This window comes from Schistocerca cancellata, chromosome 4 (assembly GCF_023864275.1).
Source record: "Schistocerca cancellata isolate TAMUIC-IGC-003103 chromosome 4, iqSchCanc2.1, whole genome shotgun sequence".
Lineage (NCBI taxonomy): Eukaryota > Metazoa > Arthropoda > Insecta > Orthoptera > Acrididae > Schistocerca > Schistocerca cancellata.
The window spans coordinates 43,546,121-43,573,638 of record NC_064629.1 but is presented as its reverse complement, the minus strand read 5'-3'; the positions used below and the strand labels follow the sequence as shown (position 1 = coordinate 43,573,638).

General features: G+C 46.1%; 1 protein-coding gene across 1 annotated transcript in view; it reads right to left on the bottom strand.

Annotated features, from left to right (window-relative positions):
- Positions 1–27,518, bottom strand: part of LOC126184776 (cytokine receptor-like) — a 430,688-nt gene that overhangs the window by 172,281 nt on the left and 230,889 nt on the right. Inside the window, exons 6-7 of the mRNA XM_049927330.1 lie at positions 16,703–16,871; positions 7,847–8,006 (exon numbers count right to left, since the gene is read on the bottom strand). Of these exons, the coding sequence (XP_049783287.1) occupies positions 7,847–8,006; positions 16,703–16,871 (329 nt within the window). The remainder of the gene's footprint in view (positions 1–7,846; positions 8,007–16,702; positions 16,872–27,518) is intronic.

Here is a 27,518-nt window from a genome sequence, read left to right as displayed (position 1 = left end):
TATCCGTCCCTCTCTCCACCTCCACACCCTCCATCTCCTTCATCAGGGCAATTTCCAATGCCTCCCCCTCCTGGATGACGAACTTCGCCGTGACATCTACCTTTCCTTCCAACTATAACCTGGCCTTGTCCCCCCCCCTCCCCAGGGCCCCCTTTTTCCTCTTCCCTCCTTCTCCCAGAGCGGATTTTCCTCCTTCCCCCCCCCTCCCCTGAGACCCTGCACCTCATACTTGCCTCTTTCCTTCCCACATCCCTCCCTACCTGGCCCTCTTCAGCGCGCCCCCCACTCATCTCCCCCGTCTCTTCCCCTCCCTCCCTTTTTCCAGTCTCCCTCATCTTCTTGTGCCTGGCAGATCCTGTATTTTGATCATCGTCAGTGTGCCACATCAGTGTTGTTTTTAGTGCTGTTTCTCCTGTGCATCAAGAGGTGTGATTTTTATTGTTTACTGCCTTGAGGTTCGCCGTTAGTGTTTGTTATGTGCTACGCCATCCGTCGATACCTTTTATGCTCCAGTCATACTGTGCCTTGTGTTCTTTTAATTGTCGCAGTGTGTGGCTTTTTGTGTGTGCTACTTTTAAACAGTTTTAACAGTTTTTTATCTCCATTTTACGGTCACCCCGTTTTTTGTCTATTGTCTTCCATGATGTTCCCCCTTTTATATATCTATGTTCACCATATTCTCTCCTTTGTTCTTTTTAAATGTCTTCTATTGTTTGTTCTATGTCTTTCGGCTGAAGAGCAGCGCATATGCTGCTGCCAGCCCGCCCCGATGGGGAATTGAAATACAATTAAAAAAAAAAAAACCTAGTCCAGCCAGTCTGGTACTCGCTCTGGATTTCGTTTTCATCTCGGCGGTACTGCATTCTGGTCATTGCTCGATGTTCACATTTGGCTGGCCCTGGTTCCGAGCGGATTTACGTTTGGTGTTGTTGTTTCCACAAGCCTCAATTGTTTATCTCTTCTTTGTTGTGTCGCTCATAGTCGGTCGTGGTCGGTTGTTGTCAGTTGTCGTTGGTCTGTTGTCTGACTTGTCCTGTGTTTACCCGTTGGTGCGTGCTCCAACGCCGGCGGCTTCCCCGCCTGGCAGCTCCAATCTGCAGCCCAAGGCATTCCCACTGTTGGTTTTGGTTACTACAATATTCTAGCAAACCATGCGAAATTGGATATGTTCTTGTAATCCGAGAGTTTGGAGATGGGTCTAGAAAAGCAAGCAAGCAAGCAAGCAGGACCAGACCAGAAACAGTAACGCGTTTGTGCTGAAGGGAAGTGAGCCGAATTTTGTAGAACAGTTCCGACAGTGACTTCGGTCTGCTGAGGGTACTGCGGACACCCATCAGGCATGGATTCTGTAGTGCCGCGAGTGTACGTACTGTGCTGTCTGTCTTCACGGTATATGTACGAATGATGTAAAAGGAGCGATTTTGTATGTTTACTACATCGACACGGTACGTGGTGATATATTTCTTGGTTGGAGATCGATTTCACACTCTAATATTCAAGCACCTGTCCTCAGTGGGAGGGCAGTGTAATTGAGTAAGAGTATTTCCGTATTTGAAGATATGTATGGCACATTGCGAGGTTTAGTTGTCAGTGCAATATGGCGATAACTGGAAAATAGCTTTTGCCACTGGAAGTCTCATCTGCAAAAAGAAAAAGAAAAGGCGGACGGTGCTTCCACACTGACAGAATCAGTAACTCGGTGGGTAAATTCGATAAGAGCCAATCATAATCCCACATTCATTCACGAGACATCCATTGTGCTGGCATATGGGAGTCCCTACATAGCGGAGGGAAAGTTTGTGTATGTTGAAGCAGGAAGGGTAACACATGATCGAGGGAATTCCATGTTAGGACCGCTAAGAAGACTGCATTCGATGTTATTCCGCGCTATTTTCGTAAACAGGTTCTGTTAGGGCAATAATTTCCTTGCATACAAACTGAGACATCAATAAGGCAAGGGTTAACTATTTCTGGGACACTATAAAATTTCCGAGAGGTCGACTCGGTTCTGATTTTGCATATCCATGTGACATCAGTATAAGATTGAGAACCTTGTTAGATGAGCTTGTGATGGTTTGTAGCTATGCACGCGCATTTTGCGGCGTTGCACCAGTCATAGTGGGCAGTAAAAAGCACGGTTAGATGCAGCTCGCATGTCCAGCTAGGAACAATGCACACTGTGCCACTCTGTCATCAATGGTAAACACACGTGCCACCCATGTTTCGCATATGGGAGTGGCGTGGCGTGCTTTGGAGTTCTAGGATGTCAGTATAACACTGACTGTATACTCGAAAATAGAAGCAACTTTCACCGGCAGTGGTGTGAGAGCAATGGATCGCACTTGCTTGCTTCCGGCAGTGGCTCGCGGCTGTGTCAGCATGCGCGCCCCTGGTGCATGTGCACTCCCATCCAGTCGCTTCAGTAACGGTGCCTAGGTGAAGATGTATTTCGAGAGGAATTTCTCAGGTAGTAAGTATGAAAGGATGTCGCTGTCTTATGGTTGAAATGGGTCTGTGCACTATGGGACTTAACTGCTGAGGTCATCAGTCCCCCAGAACTTAGAACTACTTAAACCTAACTAACCTAATGACATCACACATACCCATGCCCGAGGCAGGATTCAAACCTGCGACAGTAGCAGTCACATGGTTCCACACTGTAGCGCCTAGAACTGCTCGGCCACTCCGGCCAGCACCGCCTTATGCTTGAGGGCATCTGTACATGGTTTTACAGCTGCTGGCTGCATCACTTGATGGGGCTGCAGGTAGCCTCCTGTGTGGTCTACTGGACAGGGGGTGGTGGATGGTTTTTGTGCGTGTTGATTGCATGTCTGTTGCATTATTTTGCAAGCAGGTCTGTAGGCTGTGCTATACGCTATTTGGACACTTTACGAGTTGATTTCATGTGTGTGCATCTGTGAACTGCATTATTTAGGAGGAGTCTGCATGTCTGTACTGAAATTATTTTGGTAAATTAGAAGTTGTTTGCCTGTCCGCAGAGCGTTTTTTAGGAATAGTTTACAGGTCTGTGGGCTGTGTGGTGTGACCCCAAGCATGTTTTTTGTATCAGTGAGATAAATATACTCGGCCTCTCAATAAATTGTTCCAAAATAAATAAAGTACATTCCTTCCTTACTGTCTGTAACAGCCCAGTGCAGGCTGAGTCATTTTTGCGCCATTTCCCCCTCTCCAGACCACCATGTTGGAATATGTCACAGGAGTTATGACAGCACCTTCTGGTGACGGTACTGTGTACTAGGTCAGTTGGACTCCATACCACGTAGTGAACACACTATTTGCCACCATCTTTGATAATGGTACTTGCATCATCAGCTGATGTCACAGTGGCCATCTTGGATTACATCACAGAACGGACGACAGTGCCCTCTGGTGGCAATACTGTGTACTAGGTCAGTTGGCTCTGGACCTCATGGCGAACGCACTGGATGACGGTAGTGGCTCAAATTGTTTAAATAAAGACTGGTGCATGTTTTCAACAGCTGACGATTAGCAGGCATGTTTGAAGAGTCTTTTAGTGGTTTGCATGTCTGTAGGGTGTGGCGTGACCCCAAGTATGTCAGTGTGTATTTTGTATCAATGTAAGAAATATACTCCATCCCTAAAATCGTTGTTCCAAAATAAATCAAGTACACTCCTTTCTCTGTCCAGCAGCCCAGCACAGGCTGAGTCCTTTTCCCAGCAATTCCTAGGAAGAGGTGGCGGTTGGATGACTTAGGTTAGTGGAGGTAGCCCAAGTGACCTATTGTCTCACGATTTTCTTAGGTTAGTAGAGATAACTGTGGGGTGATGCATTATCTTGTTGGAATTTGAACTTCCCGCCATTTTTCTGGGGGAGGGGCGGTGAGGGGCGTTAGGTTAGTGGAGGTAGCCCAATTGACCGATCTTCCCACCAAAATCCAATATCTTGGATGATGTCATGGCCTCCATCTTGGATGATATCATGCACTGTTGCCAAGTCTACATGCTGCCATCTTGGATGACATCACAGCCTCCATCTTGGATACATCTGTCAACAATGGAATGTGGGGCCGCACCGGCCTAGCCCCACTACTCATGTATACCGAAAGTAGAGTTGCCGGTGTAGTTCAGTTTTGATTCCGACGACTCTAACCCTGTCACTGAACTGTTCACATTAGCTCCCTCTTTGCTGTGTTTTCCTGTTTGTGACAAATCCTACTCCCATTGTACAATTTTCTGATGGCCTTGATATTACTCAATACACTATCTGATCAAAAGTATCCGGGCACCTATTACTGGGCGTTAATGTGAGGTGTGTCCACCCTTCCCTTTTATGACGGCTTGAACTCTACTGGCGACATTTTCAATGAGGTGTCTGAATGTGTATGGAGGAACAGCAGCCCATTCTTTCTCAAGAGCCAAAACCAGAGAAAGCAGTCACCTTGTACGCTGAGATCTGGAGCAAACTCAACGTTCCAACTCATTGCAGCAGTGTTCCATTGGATTCGTCCAGGACTCTGGGCCGGCGAGTTAGTTTCAGGGATGTTATTACTCACAAACCGCTCGCCGATGCTGCTTTATCAAGGGTGCACTGTCATGCTCATACAAAGAACCATCTTCTCTGGACTGTTCCTCTACTGTATGCAGTGCACAATGCTGTAAAATGTGTTTATATCCTTCTTCAGCATTTTCTTTAGGAAAATAAGGGGATCACACCCAAACCGTGAGAAAACACCACCGTACCAGAAGACTACATCCATTGTACTTCACTGTTGGCACTGCACGCGACAACAGTTAAGGCTCTCCAGACATTCGCCAAACCTAAGCCCTTCCCTCGGATTGCCACAGGGTACAGCGTGATTCATCACTCCCAGTCATCCACTGTTCAGTGACGTCGCTCTTTACACCACCTCTAGCGTCGCTTAGCACTGCCTACATAAATGTGTGGCTTATGAGGAGCTGCTCGACCACTGTACTCCAGTCGTTTTGAGTTCCTGCGCAAAGTCACTGTGTTATTTGGACTGGTGGTAGCATTTTATAACTCATGAATGATTCCTTCCGCTGATTTCGTACGAATTTTTACAACTACCCTCCGCAATACTAGCCGGTCCCTCTGGTATCCAGCTCCGCGAAATCTGAATACCCACCGGAGGAAATGGACCTAGATGGCCGTTAGAGAGCGCAGTATCGCCGCAGCGTTGTGCTCGCTTGGCGAGCAAGCCACCCGTTTCGCCACGTGAACACGCCGGCCAGTAGTGTTCGTCGTGGCCGGTATAAAAATGGCAGCTCAGCGAACGGTCAGTAGTTCTGTACTCGCGTCTGGTATTGTCGGTTAGTATCATCGCTGTACTGTGTACTATTTGACAACAACTTCGCTTGGCATTTGGTTCTTCTCAGTGGTCGCGTTTTGGATTCTCTCTTCGTTCTTGGCCTCTTGACATTGTGGTGGCGAAGATTTTCTCTTTGCAGGTCCTTGTTGAATAGGTTGCTTTGGATTAGTCCTAGTCTGTGTCTTGTCTGCAGCAGACAGCTGTGTTTTTCTCGACTACTACACGGTTTCGTGTTGTCTTCCGCAGACCGCCCATTCGCTTTGCGGCTTCACCCGTTTCTGTCTTGGCTTCTGACTCGTGCACTGCTATCCAGGTATTCGCTGATTTTGGTCCTTCGCATTTCCACTTCAGTCACATCACCAGCAGTCGATTTGGATAGCTTTGGAAGGGCTGCAATGACCCTGATTGATTCGTTGCTCAGATGACATCCAATGACTAGACCACGTCCGAAGTCACTGAGCTCTCCTGACCAACATCATACATCCCGCATCCTTTTACACTAGCGGGTCCGCCTGTCACAGCATCTAGTTTCGTACATTATCGACAACACGCCAGGCAGTTTACGTCCAGAGGTTGGCAGATAACACATATGATAGCCCTGGCAATCCGCAGCCACCTCGTAGACATACCTTTTGCTGCAAGCACGAGTAGCGCCACCTCCGAGCCAGCTTACGAAGCCGCCGCACGGACGTCAACCAATCTAATCGTGGAGTTTACTTGGAGCCTTCGCAGTGTTAACTCGTTTGCCTTTTCGTTATTGTGAATGTTTATGACGAACGTGACTGTGTAATGGACTATTGTGGAATACTGTTTGGACTTGCAGCCACGGGTACCAGGAATCCGGTAAAACATCAAATCTCCGACATCGCTGTGGCCGAAAAAAGATCCTGCAAAGCCGGCCGAAGTGGCCGCGCGGTTCTGGCGCTGCAGTCTGGAACCGCGAGACCGCTACGGTCGCAGGTTCGAATCCTGCCTCGGGCATGGATGTGTGTGATGTCCTTAGGTTAGTTAGGTTTAACTAGTTGTAAGTTCTAGGGGACTAATGACCTCAGCAGTTGAGTCCCATAGTGCTCAGAGCCATTTTTTTTAGATCCTGCAAGAACGGGACCAATGACGACTGAAGAGAACAGTTCAACGTGACAGAAGTGCAACCTTCAGCAAATTGCTGCAGAATTTAATGCTGGGCCATCAACAAGTGTCAGCGTGTGAACTATTCAACGAAACATCATCTATATGGGCTTTCGGAGCCAAAGGCCCACGCGTGTGCCCTTGATGATTGCATGACACAAAGCTTTATACCTCACCTGGGCCCGTCAACACCGACATTGGATTGTTGATGAGTGGAAACGTGTTGCCTGGTCGGACGAGTCTCGTTTCAAATTGTATCGGGCAGATGAAAGTGTATAGGTATGGAGACAACCTCGTGAGACCATGGACCCTACATGTTAGCAGGGGACTGTTGAAACTGGTGCAGGCTCTATAATAGTGTGGGCCGTGTGCAGTTGGAGTGATATGCGACCCCTGACACGCCTACATAAGACTCTGACAGGTGACACGTACATAAGCATCCTGTCTGATTACCTGCATCAATTTATGTTCATTGTGCATTCCGACGGACTTGGACAATTCCAGAAGGACAATACGAAACCCCATACGTCCAGAATTGCTACAGAGTGGGTCCAGTAACAGTCTTCTGAGTTTAAACACTTTTCGCTGGCCACAAAGCTCCCCAGACATGAACATTATTGAGGATATCTGGGATGCTTTGCAACATGCTGTTCAGAAGAGATCTCCACCCCCTCGTACTCTTACGGATTTATGGATAGCCCTGCAGGATTCATGGTGTCAGTTCCATCCAGCACTACTTCAGACATCAATCGAGTCCATGCAACGTCGTGTTGCGGAACTTCTACGAGTTCATGGTCGCCCTACGCGATATTAGGCAGGTGTACCAGTTTATTTGGCTCTTCAGTTTATACCTATGGTTCTAATTATTTTGCTCTCTGTGTCAGAACCCACCTACCCCTTGGCATCTACCCCTGGACCGGCCCAACAATATCATTCCCGGATGTGTCCGTGAGCAGGCCGTCTTAGCCATTGTGGATGTCAAAGCAAATGTTCAGTATCTGTTGGCAGGGGGGATTTCCCAATCCGAAGGTGGGGAGTTGGACTTTCCATAATCCTTGTGACAGGATTGTGGTCGGGGCTTCCTAGGACTGGTGATTTCCCCTTCACATCACATTAAAAAAAAAAAATTCGAAACATCCCTGCAGGAAGCGAGCACTTAGAAGGAAGAGGAAACGGCTAATGAAAACACCTTCATTCTGCTCCTCTAGTTGCTGGATCGGAAGTCATTTCATCGAAGAAATTCCGGGAAGCGGCTTTGAGCACTGTACTCGTACAGCATGTATGGTACATGTAAAGCATCGCAGAGCAATTATGGTACATCTGAAGCTTTCGTTATTATAATTTGTTTATTATTATTTTTCATAAATTGTGGAAATGGAGTCAATATGATGGTCATCAAGTGTACATACCGCTCGCCATTTTCTTCAACAGAAATTATCCTGTAGCTGAATCCTTCACCATTTTCGGCACACCTAGAGATTTTTTGCCAGTATACTATTAAATCGCGATGATTCCGTTGTTTGAAGACCTGGAAGCTTCCTTCTTGTGTCCGGGGAGGAAATTTGGGAACTGAAACAGTAATGAAAATTCAGTCTGTAAGCTGATTCGGAAAGTCAGATAGTAAGCTGACGACTTGAAAAAAAGTTATTAGTTATTAGAAGAAGAACAAGAAGAAGAGTGATTCACCTTTGTAATATGCATTGAAATTTGAAATATCAAATTTATTTAAGATTTTTATAGATAGTTGATGTGTAACGCCTTCTTTCTGAATTTAATTTCAAAAAAGCTACAGGCACCAACATATAATCAAGTGCTCCATGTCTTCCTCCAAGCCGTCTTTGTATGAGTGAAAAGTGTTACACGAATTTTCTGTCAGTGGTCAATAAAACCTGTGGAATGAGTCACGAAATACTTTACATAAGCAGAGGTAATCATGAACTATAAATTATTTTTATATGCGTTCCTGAAAGCTATGATTACCTGTAGCTTGCTGATGCTACCAATATAGGGCATTAGCAGTATTTATAGATGTTTGAAGTGCTTAGAAAAGACTGTCTTACTGAGTTTCCTCAAACGTAGTGCTGTTGAAAAATGCCATACATTCATCGTGTTTCTTTAGATGCACTGTCACCCACTGGAGCAAATTAGTACATGTGTTGTAAAAATGGTTAAGGGACCAGGCTTTGCAAAATTCATTGGCAAGGGCGCGTAATAGGATACTGTAGTGGAAATCACACTGGCAGATGGGCTTTCCAGCACAACATGAATATTAATGGAACGGTTTACGACGATATGACCCGTGACTAAGAAACTTGACTAATGCCGTTCCATTTGTTGTGTGTTAAGCGATGCACTTGCAGGAATTGATGACACCCGTCGTCGATATAGAGCTATGCACTGCATTTCCAGGAATCTGGCTCGTTACAACATCTTTTATGTAACAGAGTGGCAGGCCTCGGTATTAGCTTTTGCAAATCATCAAGACTCACTGACTTCCGTACACACACTATATTTTAATGAAATATCAGAAAGAAGTCTATTAGAATAAGCTCGAGCGATCCGGTCGGCCAGCAAACAGATCATCACCTTCCTATCCATTTAGCAGGATACATAGCAGAGGGCTTAACGTCCCCTTAATGTCGGGGTCATTAGCGGCGGAGCACAATCTCAACACGGATAAGGAAATCGTCCTTAGCGTTGTCCGTCTCCGTAGCCGCTTCTGGCTGTTAGGCGGAGGGCCCCGACTCGATTCTCAGTACTGCCACAGATATTTCCTTGGCGGGAGGACTGGAACGGGATGCACTCAGCCTCATGATGATCCCTGAGTGAGTAGACTCACATTTGCGATGCTCAATACTGACATGAAAAATATTATGAAGTGTGCCACAGTCATTTATTTGCAATGCGTGTGCTATTTGCAATTAAGCAACATACATCGGCCTGGGAAACCACATGGACCACAAAAAAAGACAAATCGCCATCTACTGAAGCTTATTGCAAGAGCAGACAACATGTTGGTGATAAAAACATTTTTATAACTGAAAATATTAGCCATCTAAAGATGGGCATGGTAGCCCCAGACCAGTTATAACACTAGAATGAAACATTTAAAAAGTATTTGTGGCTGGTTGCGCCAGTCACCAACTATCATTAACAGCCGCGGAGTTCACTAGATGCAACACGGAAAAAATAACATTAAAATATATTTTTTGCTCACATTACAAATTTTGTGTCTTACGTCAGGTGATTGTCATCTAAATGTTTACACATGTAAAAAGTTTAGATACATAAAACATTTAAAACAATACACATTGTTTTTTTAGGCAATACGTGTTTGTAAACAACATTTACATAGTCCTAATAAAACAGCGTTTCATGGCACAGAACTATAACGAACATCTTATCAGTTGCTACCACATTGATATCGACTTGTCCTGTGATCGTAGTGCGTATCCATTCGAGCGATTCGTGTTTTATACTTAAATAAAGATGCTAAAGTTTATACATAAATTTAAACAGTTATGCGATATTGGTCATATATGCTGAATGGACGCCCTTTTCATATAACGCTACCATAGCCAAATTTAAACATAATGATCTGACATATTTACTGGGTAGACATGCTAATCTAGTTACAGATACCCTTAAGTGCTTTGAGACCCATTGAAAAGCGCTCTACTACGAAGAAATGTGTCAAATTCAAACATCGTGAGATGACATATTTACTAACTTGACATGCATATTTAATTACAGATTACATTTAAGCAATATGACATCCACTGTAAAGCGCTCTCATACAAAACTTTACGCTAAACATCATACAACGCGTCGTGTTTCTTGTTTATCCGCAGTAAGACCATCATATACAGTTTTGGGCCCCTAATGTAACAATTAAAATTTGGAACGGGCGGTTATGTGTGGCCTACATGTAAGAACACGCCACAACTTTAAAAATTAAAGACTAAAATTAAATAAAAACAGGCCATTGTGTCCAGCCTACATGTAGAAGGTTACATTAGGTGCCCAAAATCGTGTATGATGACCTCAGAGCCGGCCAGTGTGGCCGAGCGGTTCTAGGCGCTTCAGTCTGAAACTGCACGACCGCTACGGTAGCAGGTTCGACTCCTGCCTCGGGCATGGATGTGTGTGATATCCTTAGGTTAGTTAGGTTTAAGTAGTTCTAAGTTCTTGGAGACTGATGATCTCAGATGTTATGTCCCATAGTGCTCAGAGCCATTTGAACCATTTGATGATCTCAGAGTGAATAAACAAGAAATGCCGCGCACTGCCTGAAGCGTAGCACAATGTTTCGTATGAGAGCGCTTTGTAGTGGATATCATATCGCTAAAATGTAATTTGTAATTAAACACGCATCATGAGCCAGTAAATTTGTCAGATCATGATGTTTGAATTTGAAAATGGTGGCACTATATGAAAGGGATGTCCATACAGCATGTATGACCAGTGTCGCATAATTGTTTAAATTTATATAAAATGCTTAAGCATCTGCATCAATTAAAATGACAATAAAAATAAATAAAAATACATCTGTTGCTCACAATTACAAATTTTATGTTATATATACAGATGATTATCGTCTAAAAGTTTATATAAATAAAAAGTTTACATACATAAAACAGTTAAAACAATACACATTGTTTAGGCAATACGTTTTCGTAAACAACAGCTACACTGCTCTCATAAAACAGCGTCTCACGACACAGAACTAATACGAATATCTTCTCACAGCGACCAGATTGATATCGCGTTGTCCTGTGATCATAGTGTGTATCCCTTCGTACGAATCCTGTTGTACTAAATTACAGAGAACGAATACTAAAATACATCTACATCTACATCTACATCTACATCTACATCCATACTCCGCAAGCCACCTGACGGTGTGTGGCGGAGGGTACCTTGAGTACCTCTTCGGTTCTCCCTTTTCCGTTGTCATTTACTACATTGATGTAAAGATTAATAAAGGTACTTCGGCGCATCCTCATTTAAAAAGGCGACATGCCCACTGGCTTTGGAGGTGCGCTTGTAATGAGGTGCGACCCTAGCGCCATCGAACATTTTCTCGTACTGTTGGCTGTGCTGGCCTCAGTTTGATTCTGACTTGCTAAGTAGGCACATGTTGATAGTGACAGTCATCTACTATTACTTTGTAAATTATATATTGCCATTTTGATGTTCGTTATTAAGCTCAGGCACTTTCAGTGCAGGTATGTCTGAATTCAAATAATTAATTTCTGTTACATTTGAACTGTTCATATTACAGTTCTGCATTTGTATCCACTGTCCACTGACAATTTCTTGTAGCCTCAGTATGTCTGGTTCGATAATGAACCAGTTGGTTCGAAACTAGTCGCCAAACATATGTTCTGCAACTGTGACAGATTTTTTAATAAAGGCTTCGTGAAATAAATGGATCTACCAGACGAGCACCTAAAATTCCAACACCACGGTACTGGCGTCTAGTACGAATTGTTCCGAGAGTATTTCATCTGCACACAAAATCTGGTTGTGGAAATTTGCTATTCCATCTCTTCTGAACATTGCCTCGTTTGTAAACTCGACAGAAGAAACAGTGGATTGGCGTCTGGAGCAAGAAACCGTCGACAAGAGATATCGCGTGGTTGCCGAATTGCAGGAGAAAGACCCTGAACATATACTTACCAAAAAATTCCTAGCACCAAGAAATAATTAATATAGAATAATGAAATTTTAGAAATACATTTGTCTAGGTAATATATTCTAGTGATTGACATTGCAAGATGACAGGTTAATGTAAGCGCGAAACGAGCCATTACAAATTTGGAATGCAAGTACATTAATAACCGGTGTAACCGCCAGAATGTCGAATGCGAACATGCAAACGTGGATGCATGTCTCATACTGGTGTCGGATGTCAGTTTGTGGGCTGGAGTTCCATGCCTGTTGCACTTGGTCGGTCAATACTGGGGCAGTGAAAGCTGGTTCTGGATGACACTGGAATTGTCGTCCGATGATGTCCCATATGTGTACGATTGGAGACAGATGTGGTGATCGAGCAGTACAAAGCAATGTGTAGACACACTGTAGGGATATTGGATTATAACTGCGGTTTGTAGGCGAGCGTTATCCTGTTAGGAAGCAATCCCTGGAATGCTGTTCCGAATGGGAGCACAACAGGTCGACCAGGGTGCATGGGATGGCGACGAGAGAGCTCCTGCTGCCGGACCTCTGACTATAACGCCAGCTGTAGCACACAGACAGGTTGGTTGCAGGCGCTCACCTGGCCTCCTTCTAACCAACACTGGCACCGAGTCAGAACCGACTTTCATCAGATCTCCACTCCACCCTCCAATTAGCTCTCGCTTGACGACACTTAAGTCGCAGATGACTGTGGTTTGGGATCAGCGGAATGCAGGCTAAAGATCTCTGGCTCGGAATTGTCCTCGAAGCAACCGCTTTCGAACAGTTTGTTGTGTCACTGTGGAATAGCTGTTGCAGACGCAGTAGGATGCGCCACACGTGGCCATCCGGGGCCAGGTCTTCTTGCGACCGTACATTCTCGTGACCACCACTACCAGTAACCGTGTGTAGTGGCTACATCGCGGAAGGAACATCCAGCTTCTCCTAGCTCTATTATCCAACCTCGTTCAAACTCAGTGAGGTGTTGATAATGACGTCTTCGTTGTGTTAAAGATATCCAATTTCAAACGCAACCAACGCTCACTACGTTACAGCGCGTATTTAAAGCAAACCTAATTTACATCCTCACGGTGGCACCGCTAGAGCCACTCTGAAGCGACTGGCTCGAAATTTTGAATAAACGTCATCATTTATATGTAGAAAAACGTCTACTAAATTTCTTTTATCTCGCACGACTCCTTGTTGGTGGTGGGATTTTTTTTCGGTCAGTGTATTTACAGTGATATGCATTATTGAACTCCTTGTGAAACGTCCTCTATGTGGTACTATGTGATATATCTCGTGCGGCGGTGATGTGTCGTGTGCTTACACCCTTATCGTCGTCAAGATACAGAATGGTTTTTGTTGGCCAGGCGCACAAAAGGGAAAAGGGTGGAAGCACAAAAGGGAAAGGGTGGAAGATTAGGGCTCAATGTCCCATCGACAGCGAAGTTATCAGACACATAACACGAGCTCAGATTGGGGAAACAAGTTGATTCGTATCGTTTGCAAAGGAATGATCCTGAAATTTGCTTTAAGAGATTTGGGGAACCTAAGAAGAACCTAAATCAGGATGACTGAATAGGGATTTGAATTGCCGTCCTCCCGAATGCGAGTCCAATAAACACTACACCACCTCGTTCAGTAATCAGGCGTGTGAGAAAATCTTGGACAGCTTTGATCTACGATTTGTAGTGCTACAGTTTCTGCCTTAGTAACGCGACGTTACAGTAGCAAAGATAGAGTGATTCGGTTATTTTCTATCTAGAAAAGCATTCGGATACAGCCACGCAGTCTCGTGTCAATAACCATTTCCACTTCTGTACATAAAAATTACATCCATCTACACACGAAGAGAATACCCTGCAACAGTGAAATAGTAGCAGTGATTGTGTAATGTTATGTTTGTGGAAAGTTAAGAGTTAAATATTGCCGAGCAGAGCCACTTTGCAGCGTATTTGAAAAAGTAAAATACCAGGTTCGTGGGCCAGCAACATCCATCAACTGCCAGTGGAGAGCGCTGCGATCGCAAATGTAGTTTAGGAGAATGTTCCGTGTGGTGTACCAGTTCGTTTCTGAGAGTGTACCTATCACGTTGGAAACCGCGTTTTGCGTGATTCCTGTTGAGCAACTCGTCACGTATGTGGACAACATTACTGCAGCATTACAAACTGAGAACCGTCTATCAGCCATTTGTGACTATACTGGCAACACTCCACACACATTTCAGTGCTGATAATAAAACAGCAGCTTTGCCTACGTTAGGGATCTTGCAGTTCAATGCGAGATAATCTGAGTGAGTTCCCTAAATCACTTCGGACGGTTACCGTGGTGGTTCCATCAGTGAGGCCGCGATGGGATACCGTTCCTCATCTGAGCTGGAGCTCCGTGTCTGTCAAACGCGATGACGGTGGGAAAGTATAGTCTTTTCTTTTATACACTCCTGGAAATTGAAATAAGAACACCGTGAATTCATTGTCCCAGGAAGGGGAAACTTTATTGACACATTCCTGGGGTCAGATACATCACATGATCACACTGACAGAACCACAGGCACATAGACACAGGCAACAGAGCATGCACAATGTCGGCACTAGTACAGTGTATATCCACCTTTCGCAGCAATGCAGGCTGCTATTCTCCCATGGAGACGATCGTAGAGATGCTGGATGTAGTCCTGTGGAACGGCTTGCCATGCCATTTCCACCTGGCACCTCAGTTGGACCAGCGTTCGTGCTGGACGTGCAGACCGCGTGAGACGACGCTTCATCCAGTCCCAAACATGCTCAATGGGGGACAGATCCGGAGATCTTGCTGGCCAGGGTAGTTGACTTACACCTTCTAGAGCACGTTGGGTGGCACGGGATACATGCGGACGTGCATTGTCCTGTTGGAACAGCAAGTTCCCTTGCCGGTCTAGGAATGGTAGAACGATGGGTTCGATGACGGTTGGATGTACCGTGCACTATTCAGTGTCCCATCAACGATCACCAGTGGTGTACGGCCAGTGTAGGAGATCGCTCCCCACACCATGATGCCGGGTGTTGGCCCTGTGTGCCTCGGTCGTATGCAGTCCTGATTGTGGCGCTCACCTGCACGGCGCCAAACACGCATACGACCATCATTGGCACCAAGGCAGAAGCGACTCTCATCGCTGAAGACGACACGTCTCCATTCGTCCCTCCATTCACGCCTGTCGCGACACCACTGGAGGCGGGCTGCACGATGTTGGGGCGTGAGCGGAAGACGGCCTAACGGTGTGCGGGACCGTAGCCCAGCTTCATGGAGACGGTTGCGAATGGTCCTCGCCGATACCCCAGGAGCAACAGTGTCCCTAATTTGCTGGGAAGTGGCGGTGCGGTCCCCTACGGCACTGCGTAGGATCCTACGGTCTTGGCGTGCATCCGTGCGTCGCTGCGGTCCGGTCCCAGGTCGACGGGCACGTGCACCTTCCGCCGACCACTGGCGACAACATCGATGTACTGTGGAGACCTCACGCCCCACGTGTTGAGCAATTCGGCGGTACGTCCACCCGGCCTCCCGCATGCCCACTATACGCCCTCGCTCAAAGTCCGTCAACTGCACATACGGTTCACGTCCACGCTGTCGCGGCATGCTACCAGTGTTAAAGACTGCGATGGAGCTCCGTATGCCACGGCAAACTGGCTGACACTGACGGCGGCGGTGCACAAATGCTGCGCAGCTAGCGCCATTCGACGGCCAATACCGCGGTTCCTGGTGTGTCCGCTGTGCCGTGCGTGTGATCATTGCTTGTACAGCCCTCTCGCAGTGTCCGGAGCAAGTATGGTGGGTCTGACAATGTGTTCTTTTTTCCATTTCCAGGAGTGTATGAGTGAACCTAGTACACAATGACTACTTGGAAAGTCTCGGTTAAGAGCACAGGGCAACCACCCTGATTTAGATCCTCTGTAGGTTCTGTGCTATCGGTAGGCGAAAACTGCGATAATAACTCAGTAAAAATCAGAACCAGTTGATTATTACTTCTGAAGATTTGGACACTTTCCATTATAATTTAAAATCAGAGATTTTGCATAACAGTGACAAAGGAATCGACCATGACTTTCTCGGAGGAACCATTCTGTAATTCAGCCGAAGAGGTTCAGCAAAATTACTGAAAACATGCCAGTTCAAGAGTTAATTGCTAGAAGAGTACTTCGGTTTCTGTTTCTGAGCGTTATCAGTTGCTCATATTCACATCAACTGCAGCTGAAGATACAATAAAAACAAAGACCGCCCGTGTCATCCTCAGCCCTTAGGCGTCACCGGATGCGGATGTGGTCATTATAGCGCTCTCCCGGCCGTTGTCAGTTTTGGTGATCGGTGAAGCTACTTCTCAATCGAGTAACTCGTCCACTGGCCTCACCACACGCTTTTCCAGCAGCATTCGGTAGACTCCGATGGTGAACCGTCCGAGGACTAGCCAAGCCCGACAGCGTTTAACTTCGGTGATTCGACGGGGTCCGTTGTTACCACTGTGGCAAGGTCGCTGGCCTTCGAGATTAAATAGTGACGTTAAATATAATTTCAAATATATTCTTGCACCATAGGTATTTAACACTGCTTACCATCTGGCTTAGTCTTGAAGCTGGTAACAGCTGGTTGTGACCAAATTTCTTTCACAGCTGCAACTCTCGACTGAATGAACAGTCTTACTTCGTACACTGCATTGGCATATTCCAAATCTGTCAAGGCGAAGCTGAACATCTTTTTTGGCAGTGCAGAAGTGTTGGCGGTCTGTAAAGAAAAGTTATTACGTTTTTATACAAATTCTGATTAGTTTCTTTGCAATAAAATTTGAAGTCAGTAGTAATATGTTACGTTCAAACACTTATATTTCAACTTTCGTTTAATGAAGAAAGCTGTACGTCTCCTGAGACGTTAATATACTGAAGTTGTTTTTAGCAAAGCTGAGAAATGTGTGGCGTTAATACTAGATTTATCTACAAACTTCGTTATGTTGAGAAATTAGAAGAAAAAGAAAGAGGATGTACAGCGAAGGAGACGAGTGCAACATAATGTATGTTTATTGTATAAGCTGTAAGAATTTTATACAGAACTTTCGAAATAGTTCGAAAAGCTGCTAACAGATGGCGCTGTACGCTTTGCAGCTCGCAAACTATGAGCGTGCCTAATTAAACTCGTCCGCTGCAAGCAGTCTTTGCAGTCACATCATAATCTTTTCAAAATGTACACCACTCGCAGTACGCATGGGGCGCAAACGAACAATGAAATTTGCAATCACACCCCGTAGTGTCTCAACGGAAACTGATTCAGATGCCATACAGATCACCGATTCGAGCTCGTCGTGCGGGTTCCATTGGACAATGTCTTTCACTGTGCTCCACGAAAAAGAGTCAGAATGAGTCAGATCAGGCGGATATGGAAGCCAATCAATTCCTCTGCCAGTAAATTTGCAACAGTCCAACGCAATATTCTATAAATTCGTCAAGAAAGAGAAACACCTATTCAGTGTGATGTGATCTGTCCCCATTGTCCATAAACCACATAACGTTTACCAGTGACCGTTTCTCGTATGAAAAATGGGCCTATAATGCATCTCCCACATACCATAACCCAAACAGAAACTTCGGGAGAATGTAGTCGTTTCGTTTCGTTTCGTTTCACACACTTCGGGATTTTACGAACCCCAAAATAGCCAGTTTTTTTAATTCACGATTTCATTCAGGTGGAGGTGTGTACCAGATGCAGCCAACTTCAAATCCTTCATTATTAATCATTGTGAGAATCTAGTCTGCAACGTTCAGCCACGTGTAGCACAGCTTGTACAGGTGTGGTCTGGTGACTGGATTGTAAGTAGAAACATGTATAGGCTCTGTCTAAGTATTTTCTGTGGCTTCAAACCAGTCTCCGTTGTAATCTTCCGGACGGATTTCCTTGGATTTTTCTGAATAATTCACGAAACCGTGAATTTTCAGGAGTAACTACAATTTACTGGGGGCCAACAATCCCCGCTAGATCAACAGTTGCATCGGGTCCTTTTTGGAACATTAAATCATTTTGAAAACCATGCCTTGTTGCCGTAGGACTGTGTTCTAACCTGTGGTATTCCAGTGGCAGAAAAACACATTATCAACGAAATACACGATTTCAACCTCTTCCTTCGGTACGCTAACCTCCTCTCACGCTTCAACGGTGGAACTCTTCACTCTGGGAATTTATAGGCACTAGGTACTGCGAGTACAGCGCCATCTGTTAGCAGCTTTTCGAACTATTTCGAAACTTATACGTAACTTCTGTATAAAATACTTACAACTTTCACAATAAACATACCTGATGAAATGAAATGAACAAATTTCTGACTCGGCTGCAATTAGGCTTTGAAATAATTTCAGTGGCTAGTAACGAAAATTTTTGCCGGCCCAGCACTCGAAGCGGGATTTCCCGCTTTTCATGAATAATCGCCTTGATCGCTTCGATTGGTTCCATCCTCACCCACCCGCACCCACCAGCATCTTCACCAGCACCGCCTCCTTCCCGTTACCCAGTGTGGCTTTCGTCCGTCCTTCTCTTCCGATGACCTTCTCCTTCACCTCACTCATCTCCTTTCCGAACAGCTTAATTCCCGTCGCTCCGCTATCTTCCTCTCCGTGGACCTCGAACGTGCCTATGCCGCGTATGGCATTTCGGTCTCCTCTTCAAGCTCCAAACCTTTGCCCTTCCTATTAACTACGTCCGTCTGATTGGCTCCTTTCTCTCCCAACGTCCTTCCTACGTCTCCATCCATAACACGGATTCCTACACCTTTTTTCCCTCCGCCAGTGTGCCCCAAGGCTCCGTCCTCTCCCCCCTTCTGTACCTTTTGTATACGGTGGACATGCCGCCACCATCACCCCCCATCCACCTTCTCCAGTTTGCCGATGACACCTTCGCTACACCCACCCTGCCTGGATCTCCGCTCCCTCTAGCTTTTACAAATCCCTTCAGATCCTAGAACGCCATGCTCTTCGCCTCGCCTATCGCATCCGTCTCCCCTCCCCCACGCAGATCCTGTACGACCTTATTCCATTCCCCCACCTCCTCCTATTCCTCGAACAGATACGGATCCTCTACATCTCCCGTAAACTTGATCCCCCTCACCCACTCGTCTCTCCCATCCTCTCCCGCACCCGTCCGCTGCCGCGCCTGTATTTCCACGTCCCACCTACTCTCCATCTCTCCACTCTCCATACCCTCTCCCAAGGCGGCTTCCGCCAGCTCCCCCTCCCTGATGATGCCCTCCTCCCCTCCATCTACCCCTCCTACCAACTTTGATCCTCCCTCCCTCTTCCTGTGTTTGTTCCTATGGGTACCCTCTCTCCCTTCTCTCCCCCTTCCCTCCCTCCTCCCTTTCTCCCACTCCTCCTCCGGACTTCTCTTACCCCCATACCTCCATTCCTCCTCCTATCTCCTCTTCCATTGGCATCTTTGCTCTCCCCTCTCCCTCCCCCACCCCTTATTCCCCTCTTGGCAGGTCCCCGGACACGCACACGTTACGTAGACATTCGCGCGTCGGAGATCATCGCCATCAGATCTCGTGTGTGTGCCATCGTGTTTGTGTTTAGTGTTCTTCGCCGCCACGCTCCTACGTTCACCTGTGCCGTCGAAGTCGTCAGTGACTGTGCGCCGTGTCGACAGTTTTCAGTGTTTTTGCGTCCAATGTGAACGGCTTCGTATTTTTTTGTTTTCTGTGTCTACTGTTTTTTGCTCGCCACTTCGTTCACTCTTTTATGTGTCTTCTATATATTTTTTCACTGTCAAACGTGTGGCTGAAGAGCGGCGTAGGATGCTGCTGCCAGCCAACCTTTTTGTAAAGGTGTTCAAATAACAATAAAGAAAAAAAAAATTCCATTGGTTCACCGCTTGGTGCAACCAGTGGTTGCTTAAGGTCAATCCTTCCAAAATCCAGGCGATCATCATAGGCAAAACCACCACTTCCTTCCGCTTCCTCGATTTCTATATCACCATCTATGGCCGTCCTATCGCCCTCACCCCCACCCTTAAGTACCTTGGCGTCACCCTCGACCGTCGCCTCTCCTGGACCTCGGACCTCCGGGCAATCCAAGCCAAGGCATGCTCCCGACTCCGTCTCCTCGAGCTCCTTTCCGGTCGTACACAGGGTCTGGACCCCTCCACCATCCTCCATACCTATAAATTCCTTATTCGCCCTATCCTTTTCTACGCCCACCCTGCCTGAATCTCCACTCCCCCTACCTTTTACAAATCCCTTCAGATCCTAGAATGCCAAGCTCTTCGCCTCACCTATCGCATCCGTCTCCCCTCCCCCACGCAGATCCTGTACGACCTTATTCCATTCCCCCACCTCCTCCTTTTCCGCGAACGGATACGGATCCTCTACACCTCCCGTAAACTCGATCCCCCTCACCCGCTGGTCTCTCCCATCCTCTTCCGCCCCCGTCCGTTGCCGCGCCTGTATTTCCACGTCCCACCTGCTCTCCATCTCTCCACTCTCCATACCCTCTCCCAAGGTGGCTTCCACCAGCTCCCCCTCCCTGATGATGCCCTCCTCCCCTCCATCTACCTCTCCTATCAACTTTGATCCTCGCCTCCCACTTCCTGTGTCCTTTCCTTAGGACACCCACTCTCCCTTCTCTCTCCTTCCCTCCATCCTCCCTTCCTGCCCCCCCCCCCTTCTCCTCCCCCGGGATTCCTCTTGGCAGGTCCCCGGACTCGCACACGCTAAGTGGACATTCGCGCGCTGGAGATCATTGCCATCAGTTTAGTGTCTGTGCCGTCGTGATTGTGATTTAGTGTTTTTCGCCGCCACGCTTCTCGTTCACTTGTACCGTCTCATTCGTCAGTGTTTGTGTGCAGTGCCGACAGTGTTTTCATGTGTTTTCATCGAGTGTGAAAGGCTTCTTGTTTTTTATGTATTGTATCTCCTGTTTTTTTAACCTCCGATTTGTTACTTTTCTGTCTTCTTTTCCGCAATTATTGTCGCTCTTGTGGCTGAAGAGCGGAGTAGATGTTAACCGCTGCCAGCCCGCCTTTGTATAAGGTCCACAAATAACAATAAAGGAAAAAAAAATCGATCGTACGGACACGATTGTCATCCGCCCCCAATTACCACCTTGTCGCGGACTACTGTCTATCGTACTCATTGCTCGCCGCTAATCACTGGAGTCCCACAAGAGTTCAGGAGAGTGAGTGCATTTGCACTGAAGGGATCTTATGGCTGAATAAAACGTTCTCGGTTTTCAAGCAACGTCAGTTCGAACAAAATCCTCGCGCTTTCGAAAGAAAGCAAAGACAGATGCGCGACGCGAGAGCGGCAGTTTCAAACGTGGCGCCACCTGACGTCACCGGTTCTGCCACGGGCAATAGCTCCGCTAGCTGCCCGGATCGACTTAACACGTGCGCACGCGCCACATTGGGTCTATCTGATTAGCTGCTGATGATGTCATCGTGCCTATATAAGCGAGAAACTGTAGCAGCCCCGGCAGCCAGTGAACTGACGACGATGGCGGAGATGGTCATCGAAAGCTCGAGGATTATATTCGATTTGACGCGGATTGAAAACCGAGAACGTTTTATTCATGTATGCCGTCGCGAAAGACTCCGAGGACAGATCTCATGGCTGTCAAGCCGTATATCCTTTTATATACGTGCCGCGTCTGTTCTTTTGGAAATGTCCGTAAAGAACAGACACCAAGATATATAAATAAACATATCGTTAGTTGCAGTCGTCTATCAGTCTTATTTTTCAGGGATTCCTTCGCTGTACACCCTGAATTAAGCTTGCTATGGATTACGATCATAAACAAAGACGGACGTGCACGTTTGTGGAAATGTCTTCCAAAGTTCACTTTACCCTTTGCGGCGATTTCTCAGGTCACTGTTCATCTATGAGAGCAGAAGCTATTTGGCGATATGAGTTTATATACTGTCTAAAACACGATAGGTCGTCTGCAAAATAGGTTTCGTTGTTGTATACTGGCAGCACTTCGGTGACGCAATGAGTTGGGTAATGCACTTGGCAAAAGTTATTGACTTGGTTGGAACGTGCACACGAGTCGTGACAAGTGTTTATAACCATCGACGAAACCAAACCGTTAGGCGCATGTCAGATACAAGTAGTGACTTGATTTTCGTATACGTGAAACAGCACAGGAAAGGTTACGACCGTCACATGTTTAAAATTTAGAGGCACGAGACGATGACTGAACCAATGGATTGTGGGTGTGCGCGAGTCTTCGTTTCAGACGATGAGAATGTTCAAGATGTAAAGTGAAGACCGACCATCAAGACAGAGGGTTGTATAGCGATTTCAGAGAAAAAAAAATTTGGGGATGATGACATTCGCATTTTGGTTTCCCATAATTCCATTAACAATTATGCGTAAAATTTTGTTTTCATTTGAGCTGAACCTCTATGGAGTACATACTTGTATTGACAATAAAAATCATTTTCCGTGTTTAGGTCTGATTCTCCTACTGGCCTTGATATTCTGCCACTATTTCATGAATCTCTCGATGAAGATCTACACAGGTTCTCTCCCCCTTCTGGGTTCTATTTGCAGTCTAAATCCCTCGAAATTTTGCACAATCTTTCTGAATTTATCTTTGTTCCAGACTGTACCTTACGGGATACCGACTTCTTACAGATCGTTTGTGTATTCTTGAAACATCTCCATTTTTTTCTTTGGATTACATAGTTTCGGATGATCGTTGTCAGCAACCGTCAGCCATTGTATCTAAGAGTCCACAGAATATCAGTCTTCCCTCTCTAATTGAGGACGTTATTGGTGGAAATACTAAATGCCTTCTTGTTGTAAAAGTCTTCCGTCAGATAGAGGCACAGTCAAATTTTAAAAGCCACAGGCTTTTAACATTCCTTCAGAACCACTTCAGCAAAGAACCTGAATTTTTTGAAAAATTCGAAAGTGCTCATACACTTTCGTCCATCATTGAAGTTTGACAAATATTTCCTTTGTTGAAGGAAACTGCAGATTTACTCTCTAAGCTACTTCCTTCAGGTGATGATGAAGTTTGGTTTGCTGTCAACTGCGCAGTCAGCGCCCGTACAAAGTCCCAATTTTTTCACAGTCCAGTCTAGCCACTATCACGAACGATGAGGATGATGATGAAACGATGACAACAACACAAACACCCAGTCCCCGGGCAGAGAAAATCCCAACCCGACCGGGAATCGAACCCAGGACCCCGTAATCCAGAGGTAACAACGCTAGCCTCTAGACCACGAGCTGCGGAGTTCATTCAGTCGAATGAGCTTTTAAATTACTGACTCAGTGTCATCAGCAGAGGCTGGACGATCGACAAATCCTTCTTTGAGTTTGGGATGCAGTCTCAGATAATCATATTCTTCTTGTTGACTTTTTTTTCACTTTTGTCGGCAGACTCGGTCTAAAAAAACTGAAGAGAAATGGAGAACGTTCATCTAATTGTCTTACTCCTCCTCTTCCTCCTCTGCGCGAACAGGCTTCGTAAGCTCCATCGGTACTGACCAATCGCCATGTCATCCTCAGCCGATAGGATATAAAGGGGCATGTAGTCAGAACACCGCTCTCCGGGCCGCTAGTTCTCAGTCAAGTAGCTCCTCATTTGGCGGACTGAGTACCAGCAGCGCTCGGCGCACCCTGACGGTCACCCATCCAAGTGTTAGCCAAGCCTGACAGTGCTTAATTTCGGTGATCTGACGGTAACCGGTGTTACAACTGCGGCAGGGCAGTTGGCGTAATTGTCTTACATCAGTCTTGATTTCGAATGGTTCTGAGGTCTCAGTCATGAATTTTACTTTAGGTAAAAAGTTTATGAGAATCTGTTATTTCATGTTCCCATGTAAATCATCCACTCAGCCTCTTCCAGAATATTAACTAACGATGTCTACTCTACTGGCATTTCACAGGCAGCACATTCCTGTGATACAAAAATGACTCCCATGTTTCAGAAGTGTATCAACAATGGGGAAAATTAAATAGAAAAGTAGTGGATAATGTGTACTTTCATACAGAATGTAAATGATACACTCCTGGAAATTGAAATAAGAACACCGTGAATTCATTGTCCAAGGAAGGGGAAACTTTATTGACACATTCCTGGGTCAGATACATCACATGATCACACTGACAGAACCACAGGCACATAGACACAGGCAACAGAGCATGCACAATGTCGGCACTAGTACAGTGTATATCCACCTTTCGCAGCAATGCAGGCTGCTATTCTCCCATGGAGACGATCGTAGAGATGCTGGATGTAGTCCTGTGGAACGGCTTGCCATGCCATTTCCACCTGGCGCCTCAGTTGGACCAGCGTTCGTGCTGGACGTGCAGACCGCGTGAGACAACGCTTCATCCAGTCCCAAACATGCTCAATGGGGGACAGATCCGGAGATCTTGCTGGCCAGGGTAGTTGACTTACACCTTCTAGAGCACGTTGGGTGGCACGGGATACATGCGGACGTGCATTGTCCTGTTGGAACAGCACGTTCCCTTGCCGGTCTAGGAATGGTAGAACGATGGGTTCGATGACGGTTTGGATGTACCGTGCACTATTCAGTGTCCCCTCGACGATCACCAGTGGTGTACGGCCAGTGTAGGAGATCGCTCCCCACACCATGATGCCGGGTGTTGGCCCTGTGTGCCTCGGTCGTATGCAGTCCTGATTGTGGCGCTCACCTGCACGGCGCCAAACACGCATACGACCATCATTGGCAGCAAGGCAGAAGCGACTCTCATCGCTGAAGACGACACGTCTCCATTCGTCCCTCCATTCACGCCCGTCGCGACACCACTGGAGGCGGGCTGCACGATGTTGGGGCGTGAGCGGAAGACGGCCTAACGGTGTGCGGGACCGTAGCCCAGCTTCATGGAGACGGTTGCGAATGGTCCTCGCCGATACCCCAGGAGCAACAGTGTCCCTAATTTGCTGGGAAGTGGCGGTGCGGTCCCCTACGGCACTGCGTAGGATCCTACGGTCTTGGCGTGCATCCGTGCGTCGCTGCGGTCCGGTCCCAGGTCGACGGGCACGTGCACCTTCCGCCGACCACTGGCGACAACATCGATGTACTGTGGAGACCTCACGCCCCACGTGTTGAGCAATTCGGCGGTACGTCCACCCGGCCTCCCGCATGCCCACTATACGCCCTCGCTCAAAGTCCGTCAACTGCACATACGGTTCACGTCCACGCTGTCGCGGCATGCTACCAGTGTTAAAGACTGCGATGGAGCTCCGTATGCCACGGCAAACTGGCTGACACTGACGGCGGCGGTGCACAAATGCTGCGCAGCTAGCGCCATTCGACGGCCAACACCGCGGTTCCTGGTGTGTCCGCTGTGCCGTGCGTGTGATCATTGCTTGTACAGCCCTCTCGCAGTGTCCGGAGCAAGTATGGTGGGTCTGACACACCGGTGTCAATGTGTTCTTTTTTCCATTTCCAGGAGTGTATATATGTGCGTCGCATACGTCGCATCGGAGCTTACTGTCCGCAGGAACTTTGTCACGACAGTGCCACCTCATGAGCTCGGGTCTTTGAAAGCTGTACTAGCGTTCTCTTAAACGGTACTATGTTGACTGACTCCTATTTATGTGTTACATTTATCCAAGATGTTAATCTACCTCTATCACAGTACTAATTGTATGGGGTTTCCTTTCTTTTATTTTTTAATATTGTTGTTGTTGTGGTCTTCAGTCCTGAGGCTGGTTTGATGCAGCTCTCCATGCTACTCTATCCTGTGCAAGTTTCTTCATCTCCCAATATCTGCTGCAACCTACATCCTTCTGAATCTGTTTAGTGTATTCATCTCTTAGTCTCCCTCTAAGATTTTTACCCTCCACGCTGCCCTCCAATACTAAATTGGTGATCCCTCGATGTCTCAGAACATGTCCTACCAACCGATCCCTTCTTCTAGTCAAGTTGTGCCACAAGCTCCTCTTCTCCCCAATTCTATTCAATACCTCCTCATTAGTTATGTGATCAACCCATCTAATCTTCAGCATTCTTCTGTAGCACCACATTTCGAAAGCTTCTATTCTCTTCTTGACTAAGATATTTATCGTCCACGTTTCACTTCCATACATGGCTACACTCCATACAAATACTTTCAGAAACGACTTCCTGACACTTAAACCAATACTCGATGTTAACAAATTTCTCTTCTTAAGAAACGTTTTCCTTGCCATTGCCAGACTACATTTTATATCCTCTCTACATCGACCATCATCAGTTATTTTGCTCCCCAAATAGCAAAACTCCTTTACTACTTTAAGTGTCTCATTTCCTAATCTAATTCCCTCAGCATCACCCAACTTAATTCGGCTACATTCCAATATCCTCGTTTTGCTTTTGTTGATGTTCATCTTATACCCTCCTTTCAAGACACTGTCCATTCCGTTCAACTGCTCTTCCAAGTCCTTTGCTGTCTCTGACAGAATTACAATGTCATCGGCGAACCTCAAAGTTTTTATTTCTTCTCCATGGATTTTAATACCTACTCAGAACTTTTTTTTTGTTTCCTTGATTGCTTGCTCAATATACAGATTGAATAACATCGGGTATAGGCTACAACCCTGTCTCACTCCCTTCCCAACCACTGCTTCCCCTTCATACCCCTCGACTCTCATAACTGCCATCTGCTTTCTGTACAAATTGTAAATAGCCTTTCGCTCTCTGTATTTTATCCCTGCCATCTTCAGAATTTGAAAGAGAGTATTCCAGTCAACATTGTCAAAAGCTTTCTCTAAGTCTACAAATGCTAGAAACGTAGGTTTTCCTTTCCTTAATCTATTCTCTAAGATAAGTCGTAGGGTCAGTATTGTCTCATGTGTTCCAACATTTCTACGGAATCCAAACTGATCTTCCCCGAGGTCGGCTTCTACAAGTTTTTCCATTAATCTCTAAAGAATTCGTGTTAGTATTCTGCAGCCGTGGCTTATTAAACTGATAGTTCGGTAATTTTCACATCTGTCAACACCTGCTTTCTTTGGGATTGGGATTATTATATTCTTCTTGAAGTCTGAGGGTATTTCGCCTGTCTCATACATCTTGCTCACCAGATGGTAGAGTTTTGTCAGGACTGGCTCTCTCAAAGTTGTCTGTAGTTCTAATGGAATGTTGTCTACTCCGGGGGCCTTGTTTCGACTCAGGTCTTTCAGTGCTCTGTCAAAATCTTCACGCAATATCATATCTCCCATTTCATCTTCATCTACATCCTCTTCCATTTCCATAATATTGTCCTCAAGTACATCGCCCTTGATATATTTCCAGAGAACCACTAAATAATTATTTGATAAACATAGCTGACAGTTTATTACATTGCTATCTCAAAATCGAATTAATTATAACAGCTGTGTCATCTGCAGAAAATACTAAATATGCTGGATTAATTTTGAGTTGAAGGTCATT